This window comes from Mobula hypostoma, chromosome 3, assembly GCF_963921235.1.
Source record: "Mobula hypostoma chromosome 3, sMobHyp1.1, whole genome shotgun sequence".
Lineage (NCBI taxonomy): Eukaryota > Metazoa > Chordata > Chondrichthyes > Myliobatiformes > Myliobatidae > Mobula > Mobula hypostoma.
Window position 1 is genome coordinate 49699631 of NC_086099.1, and position 22524 is coordinate 49722154.

Consider the following 22524-nt stretch of genomic DNA (forward strand, 5'->3'; position numbering starts at 1 on the left):
GCTAATTCACGTCTCATACCTTCAAAGTTACCCTCCTTTAAGTTCAGAACCTTTGTTACTGAATTAACTATAATTCCACCATATTATGGTCATTCTTACCCAAAGGGCCTCGCACGACAAGATTGCTAACTAACCCTTCCTCATTGCTCAATACCGAGTCCAGAATAGCCTGCTCTCTAGTTGGTTCCTCGACATGTTGATTCAGAAAACTATCTTGCATACATTCCAAGAAATCCTCTTCCTCAGCACCCTTACCAATTTGGTTCACCCAATCTATACGTAGATTGAAGTCGCCCATTATAACTGCTGTTCCTTTATTGCACGCATTTTCAATTTCCTGTTTAATGCCATCCCCAACCTCACTACTACTGTTAGGTGGCCTGTACACAACTCCCACCAGCATTTTCTGACCCTTAGTGTTATGCAGCTCTACCCATATCAATTCCACATCCTTCCGACTAAAGTCTTTCCTTTCTATTGCGTTAATCTCCTCTCTGACCAGCAATGCCACCCCACCTCCTTTTCTTTCATGTCTATCCCTCCTGAATATTGAATATCCCTGAATGTTGAGCTCCCATCCTTGGTCACCCTGGAGCCATGTCTCTGTGATCCCAACTATATCATATTCATTAATAACTATCTGCACATTCAATTCATCCACCTTTTTACGAATGCTCCTTGCATTGACACACAAAGCCTTCAGGCTTGCTTTTACAACACTCTTAGCCCTTATACAATTATGTTGAAGTGTCCCTTTTTGATTTTTGCCCTGGATTTGACGGCCTGCCACTTTTACTTTTCACCTTACTACTTTTTGCTTCTACCCTCATTTTACACCCCTCTGTCTCTCTGCACTTGTTCCCATCCCCCTGCCACATTAGTTTAAATCCTCCTGAACAACAGTAGCAAACGCTCCCCCTAGGACACTGGTTCCAGTCCAGCCCAGGTGCAGACCGTCCTGTTTGTACCAGTCCCACCTCCTCCAGAACTGGTTCCAATGCCCCAGAAATTTGAATCCCTCCCCCTTGCACCATTTTTCAAGCCATGTATTCATCTAAAATATCCTCCTATTTCTACTCTGACTAGCACGTGGCACTGGTAGTAATCCAGAGGTTATTACCTTTGTAGTCCTACTTTTTAGTTTATCTCCTAACTCCCTAAATTCACCTTGTAGGACCTCATCACGTTTTTTACCTATATCGTTGGTACCTATGTGCACCACGACCACTGGCTGTTCAACCTTCCACTCCAGAATTTTCTGCAGCCGCTCAGAGACATCCTTGACCCTTGCACCGGAGAGGCAACATACCCTCCTGGAGTCTCGTTTGCAGCCGTAGAAATGCCTGTCTATTCCCCTTACAATCAAATCCCCCATCACTATAGCTCTCCCACTCCTTTTCCTTCCCTCCTGTGCCACAGAGCCACCCATGGTGCCATGAACTCGGCTGCTGCTGCTAGTAGATTTCACTACTTTGCTGATGACACTATACTGATTAGCCGTACTGTTGTATATCTTACTCTACATACTATTTATTATAAATTACTATAAATTGCACATTGCTCATTTAGATGGAGGCGTAATGTAAAGATTTTTACTCCTCATGTATATGAAGGATGTAAGTAATAAAGTCAATTCAATTCAATTGTTGGATTAAAGAATCCAATTGGTTTCAACTGAATAGATCGCGAGTATTTGTCTTTGAATACTAAGATGTAACCAATCCCCTTTTCACAATAGTGTACACTTTGGAATGGTCTTGTTGGCTATTTTCAAAAGCATAGGTACAATTAGACACACAAGAAACTGTGGAAGTTTTAGTACAGAGCAAAATAACAAACTGCTGCAGGAACTCAGTTGGTCAAATAGTATCTGTAGAACCAGAGGGATCGTCGATGTTTGTTGCTGGCTGATGTTGTTGTTGGCTTAGAGCTGCAATCTACACTTCTCTACTAGTTCTTCCAGAGTTTTAGCCAACCCAGACCAGTAAACAGAACTTCTGACTAACTTCTTGATACTTGTGATCCTACTGCATTTGTTCAGCCCAAACCTCATCTAAAACCTTCAGTGTGAAGTTCTCAACACTCACATATGACCATTCTGTATTCCCATTTGATAAAATCTGTCCCCAGCATCAACTCAGCTAGTTGATCATGGCTCCATGTCCCCAACAGGACATTTATCTGATTCAGGATATCATTCCAAAAGTTTTCTGTTTCCTAATTTGGGAACAGTGGCGTAGTGGTTAGCAGAATGCTATTTCAGGGCCATCTGTAAGGAGGTTATACATACTCGCCATAACCAAGTGGATTTCCACTAGGTGCCCCAATTTCTACCCACAGTCCAAGATGTATGATTAGGGATAGTAAGTTATGGGCTTGCTCTGTTGGCACCAAAAGCCTGGTGACACTTGCAGGCTGTCCAGCACAATCCTCACTGATTTAACACAAATGATGCACTTCACTGTATCACACACAAAATGTTAGAGGAATTCAGCAGGCCAGGCAGCATCAATGGAAAGGAGTAAACAATCAACGTTTTGGACCAAGATTCTTTAGGACTGATAAAGGATCTCGGCCCGAAACGTCCACTGTACTCAGCCTGGCCTGTTGAGTTCCTCCAACATTTTGATTGTGTTACTTGGATTTCCAGCAGATTTTCTCTTGTAATTTCACTGTATGTTTTGACATACATGTGATAAATAAAGCTAATCTTTCATCTGTAAATATAGTATTTTTTCTCAACTAATTTGTTATTAGGTATGCTGTCTCCAAACGTGAACATTTTCTATTTTCAATGCAAATATCATGCTTTAAAACCTATGCTTGAATTCTCAAATTGTGATCTTAATATTACTTTTTTATCAGATTTTCTTTCAAACCTTCATATTTACTTCATGATCATATTGACATTAAAAGAATGGTCCATCTTCACATTCTCTGTTATCAGTTATCAACTTTGGAACATGACTTCCTAAAAAAAAGTCAATGGTTTGTGACATAGATAAAAAGTCTACCAATAGATAAAATGCTTTAATTCCAAAGAATTTTAATGCCTCATTCTCTCACAATTCATCAACATGCCTAAGACACGTTTGGCTTTTCCTGTCAGTTATTACATGATTAATGACAACTCCTGTCCTACAATTTAATACATCATATGCAAGTTTGAACCTAAGTATTATACTGCAGTGAGCTAACAAAAAGCATTTCCAAGAATATTCTTGCTTAATCATTTGCAGTTCTTTGCCTCAACACTTGTTTTCGTATTTCCTTAGTCACTGATGGTAACGTCAGTTCTTTAACAAAAACTGGCAAATATCCTGCATAAGTTTCACTGCAGCATGGTAATGTTCTAAGTTTTGCGTGGTCTTCTGTTTTTCTTATGTTTACAATAGCCTCCAAGGTTTACTTTGACTGCTGCAATTCACATTAATTCTACTTTTAATCCAAGATAAACACTCCATTCTGTTTGACCACACACTTGCCTCTTTGAATTCTTAGAACTACCTGAACTCTTCTTCCAATGTGCAGATGTTGTTCCTTTCTGGCTATTATAACCTCTTGATTACAACTTCTTGGCCAACTTTTTAAAATTTTAACACAAGGTGAATGTTAATGAACAGGACAATGTAAAATGAAAATACATTCAGCAAAGAGAAAACCATTATGATTAACCTGACCCTCTAAGACTATGTGCAAGTCCCTGTGAGCACACCTCAGACAGACAGTGCTATATGCTCATAATCATCTATCCTTGCAGTTTAATGGACAAAAGTCTTGGAAAGCATTCTTGCAATTTCCCAACACTGCACAGGGTGAGGTTCCGTCCAGGATTAGGGATTTTAAAAATTAACACAAGAAATTCATGAAAGAATGAGAACTATACCCTGGAACACTTTTCACAAACTCTTGCCGGCTATTTTGAAAAATGCTACCTAATTAACCTACCTGGATATTTATTCCCTAGAGCATAGGAGAATGAGGGAAGATCTGATAAAGGTATACAAAATCATGAGGGGTATAGACAGGGTAAATGCAAGAAGGCTTTTTCCACTGAGGTTGGATGACACTAGAACTAGGGTTAAAAGTGAAATATTTAAGGAGAACTTGAGAAGGAACCTCTTCACTCAAATGATGGTGAAAGTGTGGAACTTACTGACAGTGTAAGTGGTGAATACAGGTTCAATTTCGACACTTAAGAGAAACTTGCATAGGTATATGGATGTGAGGGGTACGGAGGGCTATGTTCCAGGTATAGGTCAATGGGACTAGGCAGATTAATACTTCGGCACAGATTAGATAGGCTGAGGAGCCTGTTTCAGTGCTGTACTGTTCTTTGACTCTATGAATTTCTTTGACTATGGAAGAATTTCATTGGTGAAAAATCGTACTTCCTGATGTGCATAAGTATTCCATTGTTGAAGACAGGACAATGGAACTCTAAGAAGACTATAGGACAATGTAGACCCAATCACGACTTGTTTTAAAGTGAAATTCTCTGCTGCTACCACTTAGATAATTGATTCTATCTAGCAACTCAACCAACTGAAAATAATACAAGAGTGTCCCAAATTATCATAAATTGCTTTAAGTTCATTCTTATTGTCCTGCACTCACATACAGTAGCCCCATCTATCTCTCTCTAATAACAGCAGATTATTGGAATTGATAAAAATGATTAATTTAAACTCGAACAAAACAGAGCTAGACCAATATCTTGAATCAGACACGTTCAGTAATGTCGTCAACTCCGCTCCTCTATTCATATAATTCAAGTTAAAAAAAAGATTTGGAAAGGTCAAATTACATCATATGAAAATGTTGCATAAAAGGTTTCCAAGTTTCTTCAATTTTAGCCGAAGGATCAAAAATATCACTTCTAATTTTTTCTAAATTTAAACTTAATATAGTTTGAGAAAACCATTGGAATGTAGTAGGAGGATTGGTTTCCTTCCAGTTCAACAAAATAGATCTTCTCGCCATTAAAGTAACAAATGCTATCATCCAACAGGCTGAAGAAGACAAACATCTATGTTCCACCATTGGCAATCCAAAGATTGCCGTAATAGGATGGGGTTTTAAATTAAAACATAGAACTGTTGAAATAGTATCAAAGATATCTTTCCAATGTTTTTCCAAAAGAGGACAGGACCAAAACATGAGAGTTAAAGAGGCCACCTCAGAGTGACATCTATCACAAGTAGGGTTTATATGGGAATAAAAACGAGCTAATTTATCTTTTTCTTTCCTTTTCTTTTGGGGCTTTTTCTTTGTTTATATATATTTTTTTCTTTTTATTTCTTTTTTTATATGACTAATTTCATTATGAGTTTGGAAGTCTATTATACCTATGTTACTTAAAATCCTTTTTGTATATGCTTATTAAGATTATTCCAATCTCTTTGTATCAATTTTGTTATTGAATTTATAATTTTGAAAATTAATAAAAAGATTTAAAAAGTAAACTCGAATCAAACTGGAGAATGCTATAAGTAGGCAGTTAATATGCCCAGGGGAGTTACCCACCAATCTCCCACCTTTACATTAGTTTTGATTTAAAAGCACAACGTGCTGGAACTTGCAATTTTTACTGCAGCTGTACCTGGCAACTGGTGCACAGACCTGTCCAGTGAAGACATTGAAGGGAGGACCTAGGACCATCAAAATGATTATCTTCAACATTACTTTCCATGGAGGTGGCCAGAGGTCTTCACCTTGATTACACATTGCATATTTAGATCTCCCCTGCTCTGAGATTTGAAATCACATATCATTTAAAGACTGTGCGACTTACCTGACAATGAACATCCCTTTTGTGTTAAGCCAGCAGTCTTCTGACACCTGAGTTACTGCACTCCCTAGTCCAACTACCACTGATCACCTGCAGCTTTCATTTATTTCAGAACTGCTAGCATATCCACAGCCAAATGAATAATGCTCCCATTTTACCTTGCCCTTTAGTCATTTTAGGAAAAGATTTTAAGAATTATAATGTGCCGTACTAAAATGCAAGTGCTAGGCATTTGAAATTCCACTGTTCTGCTTTAATAGAGACATTTGCCCATTCATTTTAAGAGACCAATGCCCCTGCTAAAAGAGTAGATGAATTGTAGGCATAATTTGTGCAAAACCAAAACACAGTTGTAAAGTACAAAGGGATAAAACTTACAATATTCATTACAGACAGGATATAATGTTCGATGTCCTTACGGCCATGGTATCCCACCATCATTTTGTCTGCCACTACCAGAGTTTCCACAAAGCGCTCAAGGCTTACTGATCTCTTTTGTCGATGGGGACTATTTGTAGTTCTGTTATTTGGCAACGAGGTTGAAACAGCTGAGAGATCGTTTAACCACCAAGGCTTTCTTCTTCGTGTGTGGTCTTCTGGAAGTGAAGATAATCAACCATGTTAGCTGGGTTAGTGGCTTAGCATCTTACAATCTGGCTGCTTTTTTACTGTGGAGTTTCACTCTCATAAATTGAAGCTATCATGAATTAAAGGGCATGAAAACCTAGGAGGACATTATTGGTTCAAATTTTAAGCAAAATGAACACACACACTTGAAATTTCCATGCCAGTTCTTGATAGCTTACTTGTAGGCTTCGAAGCCTTTGGAGGCCACCTTGCAATACTAGTTAACTGGCACTACAGATCCCAGCCATGCCTTTAAATCCTGAAATGGTTCCAACTTTAGACCTGCCTTGTTAAGCAATTTTCCTCATGTCTTTCTAAATACATTAAATAGCAAAATCTATCTAGATTAGCAAGAAATGAAATTTATAAACCAATGATAATTCCATTGCTCTGGACTGGTGACTGCTCTTCATGGTTATCATAGTACTAATACTAGCACCCAAGCACGTTTAGCCTTACAACATCCGAACACAAGTCAATCAATTCTAGGCTGTCTCGTGTTCATAATCAATGAATATTTTTGGCAAAAGCATGTGTCAATTTATGCACAGGAATGTTCTACAAAACAACAGCCCAAACTTCTATTGACTTCAGAAAGAAATATTGCTCAAGATATTAGAGGAATTTCAAAGATCACTCACGTCCATCCAAACGTGCACGTGGTGCCTCAGTTTAACATATTATGCTCTGTCCAGTACACCACTATGCTTGTACTTCTTCCCAATCATACAATTCCAATTAAACTCAAGGCCAAATGCTATCCAGGGAAATGGCAACTGCCCTCATATGTCAGAGTCTCTGGTTCTGCCCCTCAATCATAGTGATGACATTTCAAATGCTCACTGCTGCCATAGGCATTTGACACATTCTCCATCACAGCCTGGTACAGAAACATGAATGCTCTTGAACAGAAAAGCCTATGGAAAGTAGTGGTTACAGCTCGGTCCTTCACGGGTAAAGAACTCCCCACCTGAGAGCACATTTGTCGCAGGAAAGCAGCAGCCTTTATCAAGGACCACCGACATCCAGGCGATGCTCTGCTCTCGCTGGAGCCATCGGAAAGGAGATGCAGAAGTTTCAGGACCAACACACCAGGGTCAGGAACAGTTATTACCCCCCAGTCATCAGGTTCTTGAACCAGAGGGCATAACTTCACTCACCCCAACACTGAACTGTTCCCACAACCTGTGGACTCACTTTCTATGAGTCCTCACCTCATATTCTCCATATTTATTATTTATTTCTTTATTATTATCTTTTTAATTTTTGTATTTACATAGTGGTTGTTTGTCCATATTATTGTGCACGGATTTTCATTGATTCTACTGTGTTTCTTTGTATTTACTGTGATTGCCTGTAAGAAAATAAATCTCAAGGTTTTATATGGTGACATATATACACTTTGATAATAAATTTACTTTGTACTGTTTCTGGATGTCTCCAATCAAAGTAGTTTAGAAGTAGTTAAAAAATGTTCTTATATATTTTCTAAAATAATAAATTCTCTTAAAATAGTGCAAACTATTAAAAATTAATTATAAACAAAGATAAAGTAAAATGAAGAAAAGTATTTATCTGCACTTTACTTGTTAATTAAAGCCTGCAATTCAACTCAAATCATTGGGGTTACTGTTGTTTCACCAGCCATTCCACATGGGTTGGATATCAGTTACCTCTGGATGTCTGAGCTTTGCTCTTGAGCTCAATGGTCCAGTGCAGAGAGATAAATTACAAGGATGCTGCCAGGACTTGAGGGACTGATTTATAGGGAGAGTTTGGACAGGCTAGAACTTTATTCCTTAGCGTGTAGGAGAAAAAGGTGTTTGTATATAGGTATAGAAAATTATTAAGGGGATAGAGATAAGAGTGAATGAACTCAGTATTTTCTATGAGTTAAGAAATTAAATAATAGAAGGCATTAGTTTAAGTTGCGAGGGGAAAGATTTAAGAGAACCTGAGGAGTCACTTTTTTTAAAGGGTGATATCTATATGAAATCACTTTTTTTAAAAAGGTGATATCTATGTGAAATGACTTTTTTCAAAAGACTGATATCTATGTGAAATCACCTGCCAGAGGAAAAGGTTGAAGCAAATTCAGAACAACTTTTTAAAGACCATACGTGGATTGGAAAAGTTTAGTAGCTTATGGGCCAAATGCCAGCAAATAGGACTAGCTTAGATGTGGCATCCTGGTCAGCACAGATCAGTTGGATGGAGGGCCTGTTTCTCTGCTGTATAACTCTAAGACTCTATGGTGGAGCAGAAAGCCAGCTCTGCCAGCATTTTATTCTCTTTGTACCATGGATGTCAATTTGAAGGGCCACCTCAAATGCACAAAATTTCTGAAATGCTCATGAGCCATGGATTGCATGGACACCACCTTATATATTTTCCTTTTTCAGTTAAGAGGAAAAGGTATGCAACCTAGTCACTAGGCCAGAGTTTGCACCAGCACTTGGATCACTGATCTAGAGAAAGAACTTCAATCCCAGATTAGTAGCTTGGGAAATCAAATTCAAGTATTTAAATAAATCTGGATATAAAATACATATACCAGAAGTGGCAACTGTTAAACTACTGTATGGAACTCCTAAAATAAAGCCTGTCAGGTGCATGATAAAGAACAATCCACTTGCCTGGATACATGCAATGCCAACAACTTTCATGAAACTCAGTATCATCTGGATAAAGCTGCCCACTTAATTGGCACATCATCAAACACCTTAAACATGCATCAGCACACAGCAGCCCACAGATGCTTCAGTATACATCATTTATAAAATAAACCACGGTTATTTTCAGACAGAACATTCCAATGCGATGTCCTCTACCATCAAGGACAAGGGTAGCCATTCTGAATTGGAAGTTTATCGCAAGTCCTCCACTATCACCTGGCCCAAACCCTGAACGTTCCTACCTGTCAGAACCTTCACCAGAAGGACTGCAGAGGTTTAAGATGGTGGCTCAAGGACAACCAGGAATGAGCTATACACTTTTTCACTGATACCCAAATATAGAGTATTAGCAGAATATACCTAAGGAGCCAAGGCTTGGAGGGAGAGGTATGAGACTTTAAAAGAGGGAAGTCTTGGGAATTGCTGGTAAATTTTCTTTACACAGGACCCTAAAAGAGGCACATTGGCAAATTGTTAGTTAATAGTTCATTGAGAAATTAACAGGTGCGAAAGAAAGAAGTTATGGTCATACAGGGTAGCCATTTTGGAGCAGGCCAGAGTCGCTGTGGGAACTGAGGCCTTGATTTAAGAGGCTTTAATGTGAAGGGGCAGGGTAAGAAAGGCTTCAGTGAGAATTCATAGGTAAGTGTCTATTTGTTCTCTATGAAGGTGGTAGTTAGGGCAAAGGACTGCTTCTGCAAGATGTAGAACTCGTGGTTTTCCTGATGACTGCACCCCACTGCAGCTCCCGACAGACTGGGTCAAGGGACTAAAGCTGGAGTTGAGTGTATGAATGGTGATTTGGGAGGATAAGGGCTTCATAAATGAGACTTTTATGGAGAGGATCATGCTCAAAGGATAGGTTGCAGATAGATGTGTGAGGTAAGGTGACTAGGAGGGATCTCCTGTGGCCATTCCCCTCAGTACCCCTTTGGATACTGCACGGGTGATGACCCTATCAGGCACAGCACCAGCATCTAAGACAATGGCACTGTAGCTGACTGAGACTCAGCAGCAGGGAAGGGTAAAGTCAGGTAGATCAATAATGATAGGAGATCTGATACTTACAGGACAGACAGGAGTTTCTGTGGCTATGAAACATATCAGGATGGTATACTGCCTCCTGGATGCCAGGGTAGAGGAAGTCTCTGAGTGGCTGCTAAATATTCTCAAGGGGGAGGACGAGCAGCCAGAGGTCATGGGGTACATTGGCACTGATGACATAAATAGAATGGGGGAAGAGGTCAACAAAGCGAAGAAAGAAGTTGGGGATGTGCTATTAATCAGAGACAAATATCACAGCTCCTCTCAGAGGGGACACAATGGAAGGCTCATCCACTGTCAATATGGAAATAACTCAAATAAGGTGAAACACTCTGCTGATATTATAATGTGGGTTTCCCCCACCCCCAAGAAGCCACATGGTCATTAAGGGACAGATATGCAGGCAAAAAGGGAAAGATGTTAATACAACAGGATTGTTGTCGTTGGTGATTTCAACTTCTCTCATATACAGGTAGACAGGGACTTCCTTAGAACATTAGAAAGATTTTAATAAGAACAGGCCATTCAGCCCAATAAAGCTTGCCGAATTCCTATTCACTAATACGTTGAAATAACTATAAAAATTAGATTTGAAAGTCTCTGAGGTACTACTCTCAACTACACAACTAAGTAGTTTGTTCCATGTGTCCACACCTCGCTGTGTAAAGAAATGCACCCTAATGTTAGTCTGAAATCTCTTTGAGCAGGAGGTTTTGATGGAGTAGAATTGTTGGGGTCAGTCAGGAGACTTGCTTAAATCAACATGTAGAGATCCAACAAAAGGAGGGACCATAATGGAGGTGATGTTGGCCGTCTCCTCCCACACGTGTGTGCATCTGTCTGGAAGAAGATGACACCAGCAAACAACACAACTAAGGGTGACATCCTCTAGACAGTTCATGAAAATACTTCCACTTCTTTTGCATCTTCTTTTTCTTTCTGCTACTCTTGGTGCCACGGTCCCAACCGTTAATTCCCCATTTTCTCCTAATTTCCTTTGATGGTGGCACACCTGGCTTTCATCAAGACCTACAGCACAAGAACTCTGGCTTTGCACCCACTAGTTGCCAGATCGTTGGTTTTGCCAGTGTGGTAATTAATGTTTCCCGGCCGCTTAGGATTGTGTGTTCTAAGTTTTGCTTCAGTACCGAGATTTACCTGTGAAACTCAGTATCTCCGTGTCGAGATAATTTTTCTAAGTTCTACTCCAGTTCCGAGGTTTACCCGTGAAACTCTGTCTCCCCGTGTCAAGATAAGTATTCTAAGTTTTACTTTAGCACCGAGGTTTACCTGTGTAACTCCGTCTCTCCGTGCTAAGAAAAGTTCTGTCTGACGCTTTCCTTTCTACACTCTGTGTCAAGGTAAGTCCTGCCTGCCTCCTGCTTTCCTGCACTTCCCTCCTGTTTGCCATTCAACGCTCACGCACGCGTCTGCATCCTAACTCCATCTTCGTGCCTATGTCCTATGTTTGGGTTCGCCTCATTTGTTGAAACAGTTGGAGCCTGTGATCTACATTTTGCTGGTCCGTTTTCGGGCCAATTGAGCAATCCGGCACTTTGCTGTCTGCGAGGGAGTTTGACAGGGCTTCAAGTGAAGTGTGCAATGGCCTTGAGGCCAAGAAGCCTGAGGGTGAGGCATTGATCACCGATTAAATCGCCAAGCTGAGCAGGTGTTCAGTGCCATCTACCATCCTCTCACTCGTTGCTTTGGAGGAAAGTGCCTGCATGTGACAGTCTCTCACCCTCTCGCTCACTGCTTCCAGAGGAAGGTCCCTGCATTCGAATGGTCTCTCTTTTTCCCTCAATGCAATTGGAGGATGGTGCCAGAGTCCTAGGTCTTAGGCAAGGCTTAATCGATGAGGCTTGTGGACTAGACCTCGTAGTTCACGTTAAGATATGTTTCTTCTTACTGGTTGTTCCTTTTACTTTGTTGCTATTTTGTGCAATTTTGATCAGAGCAGTCTGCAGATAACAAACAAGACTACGCCAGATTGGACTGAACCGAATAAGCCTGGAATCTTTGTATTTTGTGTTTTATATTCTGTGTTTTTCACTCTTTGTTTTGAAATTTGCGTGATTTGTTTGTTTTCCACGTGGGAGGGTGATGTTTTTGTTTGAATGGTTTCCATGGTTTTTCTTTGTTTTGGGGCAGTCTGTGAAGATGACCAATCTCAGTGTTACATGATGCACTCATACTTTGATTACTTTGAATCTTGAATCTTTGGGTAATGAACCAGGCTTGGTGACTGACCTTACAGTGAGAAAATAGTTAGGGAAACTTTGATCATCACACAAATTTTAAGACAGCTATAGATAAGCGTAAGTATCACCTTGTGGGAGACTATTAAGCTGGAGCAGGGCAAATTATGAGAGTATTAGACAGGAACTAGGGTCAGTTAATTGGGAACAGTTGTTTATGGGCCAAGTCCACATTTATCATGTTGAGGATGTTTAAAGACCAATTGCTAAGTACAGGACGGGTATGTTCCACTAAAGAGGAAAGACAAGGATGGCAAGGTAAAGGAAGCTTGGATGTTGAGAGAGGTAATGAATTTACTCCAGAAAAGAAAGGAAACATATTTAAAGTTTAGGAGGTGAATGTCAAACACAGCCCTTCTGGATTATAAAGAAGCCAGAAAATAATTTGGGGGTATAAAGGAAAGCCAGGAGGGTCCATGGACAGTCCCTGGCAAGGAGGATTAAAGAGAATCCCAAGGCATTCTGTGCATCAAAAGCAAAAGTATAAATAGGGAGCAGGTACGACCACTCAAGGATAAAAGAGGGAATATGTGCTTTGAGATAGAGGACATTGGTGAGGTCCTAAATGAGTACTGTGCATCAGTATTTACCAAAGCGAAGGACGTGGAGGATTAGGAAATCAGTGTGGACAGCACTAATTTGTTCAGACATTTTGAGATAAAAGACATAGTATGAGGTTTCTTAAAACACATCAGATTGATAAGTACCTAGGACGTGATGAGATATACTCTAGGTTAATTAGAGGCATGAGATGAGATTTTTCGGGTCTTGACTAACATAATGTTCTCTGGCCACAGGTAAGGTCCTGGGATATTGGCAAGCAGCTAATGTAGTTCCATTATTCAAGAAATGAGAAAACCCTGCAAACTATAAACCAGTGATTTTCAGGTCAGTGCCAAGGAAGTTACTGGAAAGAGTTCTTGAGGATAGGATTTACGAGCAGTTAGAAAATATAATCAGAGACAGTCAGTATGGCTTTGTGTCTTACTAATGACTGAGTTTGTCAAAGAGGTGAAGGTGATTGATGAGGATAGAAGCTTGACAAGGTCCCTCATCCAGAAGATTAAGATGCATAGATCCATGGTAAATCGGCTGCTTGGATTCAGAATTGGCTTGTCCATAGAAAAGGGCAGCAGTTGATAGTACAGATCCCTAACTAGAGTAAGTCCTATGACCACATACAAAAATAATCTGGGTGAAAATGAAGATTAGTGGATTAGTAAATTTGCAGATGATACCAAAGAATAATGTTGATAGCATAGAAGATTAATAAATGATGAGGTGGAATACAGATTAGTTGCAGCTATTCCTTTAGTTAAGGAATCAAGTTCAAGAATCAGTAAGTTATGTTGCAGCTTTATAAAACTAGTGAGGCTGCCTCTGGAGTATTGCATTCAATTTTTGTCACCTCGGTATAGAAGGATGTTGAGGCTTGGGAGAGGACGCAGAAGAGAGGTTTACCAGAATGCTGCCTGGTTTAGAGAGCATAAAAAGTTGGACATGCTTGAGTTGTTTTCTGTAGTGCAGCAGAGGCTGATCGGAGATCTGACAGAGGCCTATTAGATTGAGAGGCATAGATAGAGAGAACAGACAGTATCTTGAATAAACTCTTCTCAGCTTCCAGTCAGGTACAGGTATCGATGTTTCAATGACAAACTCCGCCATCTTCAGCAGGGATGGTGCCTGGGCATATCAAGTCCAGTGGTATTTAGTATACATACCACTGGACTAGATATGCCTAGGCGTCATCCCTGAAAAAGATGGCACAGTTTCTCATCAAAACGTAGGTTATAATCAATATTTGTACCCGGCTGGAAGCCCGAGAAGAGTTTATTTGTCATATACGCCGGGAAAGTACTAGACCCTTTTTCAGACAGTATCTTTTTCCCCCAGAGTTGAAATGTCTCATTATCAGAAGGCATGCAATTAAGGTGAGTGGAGGTAAGTGCAAAGAAGATGTATGGAGCAAGAAGTTCTATTTTTAGTGTTGTGGTGCTGGGTTGCACTATCTGGAGTGGTGATGGATGCAAATACAGCAGGGGCATATAAGACAGGCATGTGAGGGTGCAGGAAATGGAAGGATATGGGCATTGTGTAGGCAGAAAAGATTAGTTTAGATGGGCATTTAATTACTAACTTAGTTTGGCACAATATTGTAGGCCAAACAGCTAGTTCCTTTGCTGTACTGTCCTACGTTCTCTTTCTTCAAAAAATAAACTACCATTTAAGGTCAAGCCTACATGTGACTCCCTACACTAATGTGTTCGATTAGTAAATACTACCTCGGTTCACTCCATTGTCTGCATGCAGCTCATTTTTTAACCAGCAGTACTACAATGGAAAAAATGCCATCTGCAAATTTGCTGACGACACAACTATTGATGGCAGAATTTCAGACGGTGATGAGAGGGCATACAGGAAGGCAATGATGTATCAGCCGGTCGAGTGGTGATGCAGCAACAAAGTTGCGCTCAACATCAGTAAGACCAAAAGACTGACTGTGGACTTCAGGAAGGGTAAGAACAGGGAACACACACCAGTCCTCATAGAGGGTCAGAAGTGGAGAGAGTGAGCAATTTCAAGTTCCTGGGTGTCAAGATCTCTGAGGATCTAACCTGGGCCCAACATATCAATGAAGCTACAAAGAAAACACGACAGCAACTATTAGGAATTTGAAGAGATTCCATATGTCACCAAAGACGCTTGCATATTTCTATAGGTGTACCGTGAAGAACATTCTAACTGACTGCAGCACCATCTGGCATGTGGGAGCTACTGCACAGGATCGAAATAAGGTGCAGAGAGTTGTAAATGTGGTCAATTCTATCGGCACAAACCTCCGTAGATTCCAGGACATCTCCAAGGAGTGATATCTCAAAGAGATGGCATCCAACATTAAGAACCCCCATTACCCGGACATGCCCTGCTCTCATTGCTACCATCAGGGAGGAGATTCAGCAGCCTGAAGGCACACACTTAAGAATAGCTTCTTCCCCTCTGCCATCTGATTTCTGAATGGACATTCAAGCCATGAACCAACTCACTACTTTATTTTTATTTTTGCACTACTAACTGACTATTTAATACATACTTACTGTAATTCACAGTTTTTATTATTATGTATTGCACTGCAATGCTGCTGCAAAGACAACAAATTTCATGATATATGCCAGTGAAGGCTTCTGAATCAGTGCTGGGTGCTCTGTAACACAGTTCTAATAAGATCCCAAATTGTGATTGTATGCTATCACAAAAAGAGAAAATCTGCAGATGCTGGAAATCCAAGCAACATATCCAAAATGCTGGAGGAGCTCAGCAGGCCGGGCAGCACCTATGGGAAAGAGTACAGTCGACATTTCAGGCCAAGACCCTTCAGCAGGACTGGAGCAAAAAGATGAGAAGTCAGAGTAAGAAGGTGGGGGAAGGGGAGGAAGAAATACAATGTAGTAGGTGATTGGTGAAACCGGGAAAGGGGGAGGGGTGAAGTAAAAAGCTGGGAAGTTGATTGGTGATATGTGGCTGTGGTGGCGGGTCTGGGTGAGCACATGGTTGAAGAGTAGGAGGGCAGCAAAGATCAGAGGGGGAGCAGTGAGAGAGGTTTTTGCTGAACTCCTGAAGGGAAGGTTTAAACTTCTTCAGGGTAATCATTCCTGGAAAAGACTTTGCAGCGTAGTAGTCCGATCACAAACAAGAGAAAATTTGCAGATGTTGGAAATCCAAGCAACCCGTACAAAATGCTAGAGGAACTCAGCAGGTCAGCACCTACAGAAAAGAGTAAACAGCCAACGTTTCGGACTGAGACCCTTCATCAGGACTGCATCACACCCCTACCACGACCACATATCACCAACCCACTTCACAGCTTTTTACCTCACCCCTTCCCCTCTCTCATTCACCTATCATCCACCATGTTGTATTTCATCCTCCCCTCCCCTTAACATTGCTCTGACTTCTCATCTTCATTCTCCAGTCCTCTTGGCCAGAAAAGTCAACTGTTTACTCTTTTCCATAGATGCTGCCTGGCCTGCAGAGTTCCTCCAGCATTTTGTGTGTGTTGTGTGCTATAATAAGTTTTACAATGAGTCCTCAGCACAGAAGCCCAAAGGAAGAAAGCTTGGTGAATCAAAGCTTAAATTACTTGCCTAGTAAACCAGAAGCTTAGAATAACAATGTAGAAACCCAAGATGAAATCCCACAATGGTGTGTGATTCAATGAATAATCTGTAGTTTATAGAAAAAAACACAACTAGTTATTTTGTCAGAAAAAAAATAATGGTTGCTCACTAATACCCTACAGGGAATGCAATAGGTCAATTTTAACTAGATCTGACTCTTACATAGCCGGACAGAAATTAATGAGGAAGAAAAATAAATAAAAGTAAAAGGTAGAAAGACATTCTGAAGTAAAGCTTTAATTGGATTTGTAGGACACATCATCATTGGCTACAGGAAGCTTTCACACAGGGGACTTCATCTTTACTACCAACTGTTTGCATAACATGACCGTACCCCCTCCTCTCCACCATATGCAGACATTTTACACTAGTGGGCACCAACCTTTTTAAGCCCAAGATCCCCTACCTCGACCTCAGTGAAAAGCAAGATCTACCTACTAAATCATTTAGAGAAAAAAACAGCTCAGATTGTACTTCCAATTTGAGGCCTTTTATTTGGGCGAATTGTATTTGAATTACACAAAATACTTCTGTCAAACTTTCAAATTAATTCAAACAAGAAAACACTGTAACTAGCATATCAAACAGGCCATAGCTGTCTTTCTTTAGAATATTACAATACTTCAACACCTTTAATTCTAAGTTTCATTATTTAATTTTATTTCAACACGAAAAATAAATGAATAAAAATTGACTGTTGCACTCAGGGGCTGAATACTTACTGCTAGTTCCCTGAAATTTGGCTCATAACTACAGACAGTCAGTTTGAGACAGCCTGTGAGGTGTAGGGTTGCCAATTGTCCTGTACTCCCCCCGCTAAGGTAGAATGTTCCTATGAAACCTTTCGTGCCAAAATGCTTTACGCTGAAGAAGCAATTGCCATTAATTTATATGGAAAAAAATTTTGAGCGTTCCCAGACCCAAAAAAAACCTACCAAATCATACCAAATAACACATAAAACCTAAAATAACATTAATATATAGTAAAAGCAGGAATAATATGATAAATACACAGCCTATATAAAGTAGAAATAATGAAAATTAAGCCAAAACCGATTGGTGGGGTAAAGAGAAGAAATCGGCACGTATGCACATGCGCACACAGGTGCCTGCGCAAGGCTTCATGGTCGTGGTAGTCTTTCTCGGGGTAAACACAAATACAGTATCCCGGGATTTGACTGCTACTTTTGTCCACTATTTGGGAGTGAGAAAGTTGGCAACCCTAGTGAGGTGTCTGTCAGTAAATCAGCTCCTGTACTTAGATTTAATAATTTTCATCTGTGAAAATGCAATTTCACATAGATAAGTTGACCCGAAGTAGGCACTGACTTTTAGTGGTATAAGACCAATGCGCACACCGCGCATTGCTCGGCCCCATCAGTAGTAATTGCCACCAGTTTATGAATGGGGATGTCATTTTCACGGACATATTTTTTTAACTCATTGTAAATATCCTCACCGCTCGTTCTTTCCTTTAATTGCAAAAGAGTGAGGAAGTCCTCTTTTGTTGTAAAATCCTGGAAAGCCATTCTGACAAATACAACAAGCTGAGCTGTTTGCATTACATCCAGGAATTCATCGAACTGTGGTGAAAAATATTATCGTCCTCTGACAGTGACTCTACCCTCCTTGTCACTGTTGCAGGGCCAAGCGGTATATTGCGTATTGCGGTTGTGATGCCATTTTTGTTTTTAAAGTCATTAAAAACAGTCTCTGCGGTAATGACCATTGCTTCACTGAATAAATCGACATCTGTAAAAGGCTTCTCGTGTTCAGCCAAAAGGTGACTTACACGAAATGATGCTTCAATAGCAGCCTTATTTTGAGCAGCATGTTTTGTGAAAAACGATTGCTGGGTCTTCAACCCCGATTTCAGCTCAACTTTCCAGGCACGAATTGCATTCTTTGGGGAGGTAGGTGTCTTTAAATTCCTGGTGGTTAGTGTTGTGGTGCCGCTCCAGATTCCCTCTTTTAGTCAGTGCTTGTGTAAATAGAAACTCCTCTTCCAATTCTGGATGGAATTTGTACATTTTTGTCTTCTTTTGTGAAGCCTCCGCAATGCTATCAGAATATCACGAGCGATTGCCGACTGCGTCGCCTCTGATCAGAGCTGATATTTACATGCCAGGCAGCACCTAATTAATTAGCTTATTTCGGCTTTTTTTCTTAAAAATGTGCTGTGTGCATCCCGACTACCGCTGCACCATTGCCTGCTTCGTGGCCCGGAGGTTGGGGACCACTGCTGTATATTGATGTTTGCGACAGTCAGGACTCTTATCCCTAATCTGATTGGTCACTTCGATGCAGCACGGGCTACGCTGAAAACGCGGTGCATAGCGGGGGAACTATAAACACATGCGCACTGGGCAGATAGAACGGAACTAAACTCCGCAACCCGGAAACAATCTCTCTTTACAAACAGCTTTTTAGCAAAAATATTGCTTTATTACCATTATCCTAATTAGTATTACTTACTTTTATAATGCTCACATTACAACAGTATTTGTGTATCTATTTTTGATTTTTTTCTTCGGGATCTACTGGGAAAGTCTGAAAGATCGACCGGTCAATCGCGACTGACGGGTTGGCAACCCCTACTTTACACAATTGTACACATCAAAGTTGCTGGTGAACGCAGCAGGCCAGGCAGCATCTCTAGGAAGAGGTACAGTCAATGTTTCCGGCTGAGACCCTTCGTCAGGACTAACTGAAAGAAGAGATAGTAAGCGATTTGAAAGTGGGAGCGGGGGGAGATCCAAAATGATAGGAGAAGACAGGGGCGTGGGGGGTGATGGAGCTAAGAGCTGGAAAGTTGATTGGCAAAAGGGATGTGAGAGGTACCTGGGACCCTCAGAAGGTCCAAATTGAGAGGCTCGAAAATGAGTCCTAAAGCCAACTGAAGTAAGTTGGTGGTGGAGACACGTTCCAAGAAGGATATGTGGCTGTAATAGCGAGTCTGAGTCAAAATGTGGTCGAAAAGTTGAAGGGCCAAAAAAATTACAGATGGGTGAGAGATGGTTTCACTAAACTCCCATCAAAGAAAAGATTTAAACTTCTTCAGTGTAGGCATCACCGGAAGAGGCTTTTAAACTTCTTCAATGTAGGCATCACCTTTCAAATCTCTTACTATCTCTTCTTTCAGTTAGTCCTGATGAAGGGTCTCGGCCCGAAACATCGATTGTACCTCTTCCTATAGATGCTGCCTGGCCTGCTGCGTTCACCAGCAATTTTTATGTGTGTTGCTTGAAATTCCAGCATCTGCAGATTTCCTCATGTTTGCGATTTTAAATTCACTACTGTGAAGCCTCTTCCGGTGGTGCCTACACCGAAGAAGTTTAAATCTCTTGGACGGGAGTTTAGTGAAACCATCTCCCATGCTGCCCATCTATAATTTCGTCAGCCCTTCAACTTTTCGACCACATTTTGACTCGTACTCGCTATTACAGCCATATATCCTTTCTTCGAACATGTCTCCGCCGCCAACTTACTCCAGTTGGCTTTAGGATTCGTTTTCGAGCCTCTCAATTTGGACCTTCTGAGGATCCCAGGTACCTCTCATATCCCTTTTGCCAATCAACTTTCCAGCTCTTAGCTCCATCCCTCCTCCTCCCATCTTCTTCTATCATTTCGGATCTCCCCCTCCCCCTCCCACTTTCAAATCTCTTACTATCTCTTCATTCAGTTCGTTCTGACAAAGGGTCTCAGCCTGAAACATCGACTGTACCTCTTCTTATAGATGCTGCCTGACCTGCTGTGTTCACCAGCAATTTTTATGTGTGTTGCTTGAAATTCCAGCATCTGCAGACTTCCTCGTGTTTACACAATTGTATACTGGAATATTAAGGTAACATTCACACTTCTCTTGGAACAATGTCACCACATACAATGACTTCACTACAATTAATAGGAATTCTACTATAAATGTCATTTTAAGTCACACCGTTTCTGTTTATTTAACTGCAGCCTATGTTTATGAATTACTTCCAAAGAGCTTCCTGTTGGCGATGGTGTCTGGAATCGAAAATAAGCCTTCTGTTTCTTCATATCCTTCTTCATTGGCACTATGAGTGGAGTAATTGGCTACGATGTTAAAATCAAGGGAATGTGCAGGAAATTGCACTTACTTGATATTGAACGGGAACTTTAAATACACAAATATACTCAATGATCTCCATGGCAATTGGGAGGACATAGCACCCATTTGGCCACCCGCCATGGGAGCCCCAGATTGAAATATGAGTCCTTCAGGACACAGATGACTGTCACCTCACAGCAGCTGTCCTTTGATAGACTCACTGGTTTGTGGGAGTGAAATTTAACACTGCAGATAACACAAAACAGGCAATAGTGAACCAGCAGCCTGGTTTAGTCCCCAACTAATGTTTTTTTCATTGCATAATGAGGAAGAACACATAGCTGCAAACAGAATGCTGAATCAGTACCATCTGTTTTATGCTACCCCTGATGTTATGGTAGGAAGATTTAAGCCTCTCCAGTCTAGCACCTAAGGCCCCTTAGGCAACAGCCTCAGCATCAAAGGCAGAAGTGCATGGAGAGTGGCAGATCACTGTTCAAGCATTCTTGAAATGTTTGACAGACTCTTATCTTTTTTTCACCTGATACTATTATTTAACTTGTTTCTGCACTGTGTACCAATACATGGGACAATTCCCATTTTCACTTTGCTACCAAGTTGTTAGCCTTGGGTCTCACATTGTTTCACCGCTCTACCTGGCCCCCCTCTAGCAGCAATTCCTCAGCTGCAGAGTCTCCCTCCTGCTGAGCTCAGAGAGCTTAGATAAATAAACTTCCTACAGCATGCAGATATTATGGCTGTCTTTTAAACTGCTCCAGGTCTTTAAATTCTACTGCAATGAAATGTTGTCTTGTTCCTTCAACAGTGCTTCAATATTTTATATATGGAAATGTTCAATAAAAAACTTAAAATGTGTTAAATTGGCAGGGCTTCTTTGGTAATTTATGGTGTAAGGAGTTCAGGAGGAGATGCAAACTATTCAGGTTTTGTTATTAGTACCTTGCTTCGATCAATACTGATTTAATGTGGATGTGAGAGGTCTTTAAATTTCAATCAGAAACCTGAACCTAATGACTAAACTGAGCAACGGGTTCTATCCATCTCGCTAAATTAACATACTAAAACCGATCTAACTTCATTATTTCCCAAAAAAGATTTAACAATAACTATTTTTAAATTTATGCCATTTAAGAGGAATGGTTAAAAAGTTAAAACACTTGCAATATTTATAATTGTTTACCATATAAACAGGTAATGTGAATGTATCTATTTAAATCATATTTTCTTAAAAACAGTAGTATATTCAGACCACTGAGTCTACCATTCAATTAGATCAATCATGATTTCAATCAATTCATTCAGCTCAACAGCACATCTTTAGTGCAAAAATATATCCATCTTACATTTACAAATATTAAACATGTTAGTACCCACTGGTTTTATTGTGGGCAGTACTTAACTTTCCCTTGCATCTTTGAGTTTTTATCCTGGGCACACTGGCTCTAAATTTAAGACTAATTTCTCTTCTTTTGGACAATAGTGGAAAATAATTCTCGCTGTCCATCTTACTTGTTATTTTCAAAATTCTAAACTGATCAAATCATTTTCAATGGGCTCTAGAATCCGGACTCTGGGATAAACTTGGTGAGCTTTTAGAAATCCAAAGGGAAACTCAAACAAAATCTGCATGGAATTTCTAAAGACAGGACACGTTTCTCAGATTCACCGCATTATAATGAGGTAACAAATGGAACAAATGTACTAGAATTTTCAGAAGGCACAATTTTTTTGTATAAAAGGTTATCTCCAAGTTCAGGATCACAAGCAGAAGTAGGCCATTTGGTCCATCGAGTCTGCTCCGCCACTCCACCATGAGCCAAACTATTCTCCTATCTAGTTCCAATTTCCAGCTTTTTTC

At 40.4% G+C, this 22524-nt stretch overlaps 1 protein-coding gene across 2 annotated transcripts in view; it reads right to left on the reverse strand.

The window, feature by feature from the left end:
* The window catches only part of adamts6 (ADAM metallopeptidase with thrombospondin type 1 motif, 6), a 297940-nt gene that overhangs the window by 249510 nt on the left and 25906 nt on the right, over nt 1-22524 (reverse strand). For both annotated transcript variants that reach the window (XM_063043008.1, XM_063043007.1), the window contains exon 5: nt 6170-6387. In XM_063043008.1, the coding sequence (XP_062899078.1) occupies nt 6170-6387 (218 nt within the window). The remainder of the gene's footprint in view (nt 1-6169; nt 6388-22524) is intronic.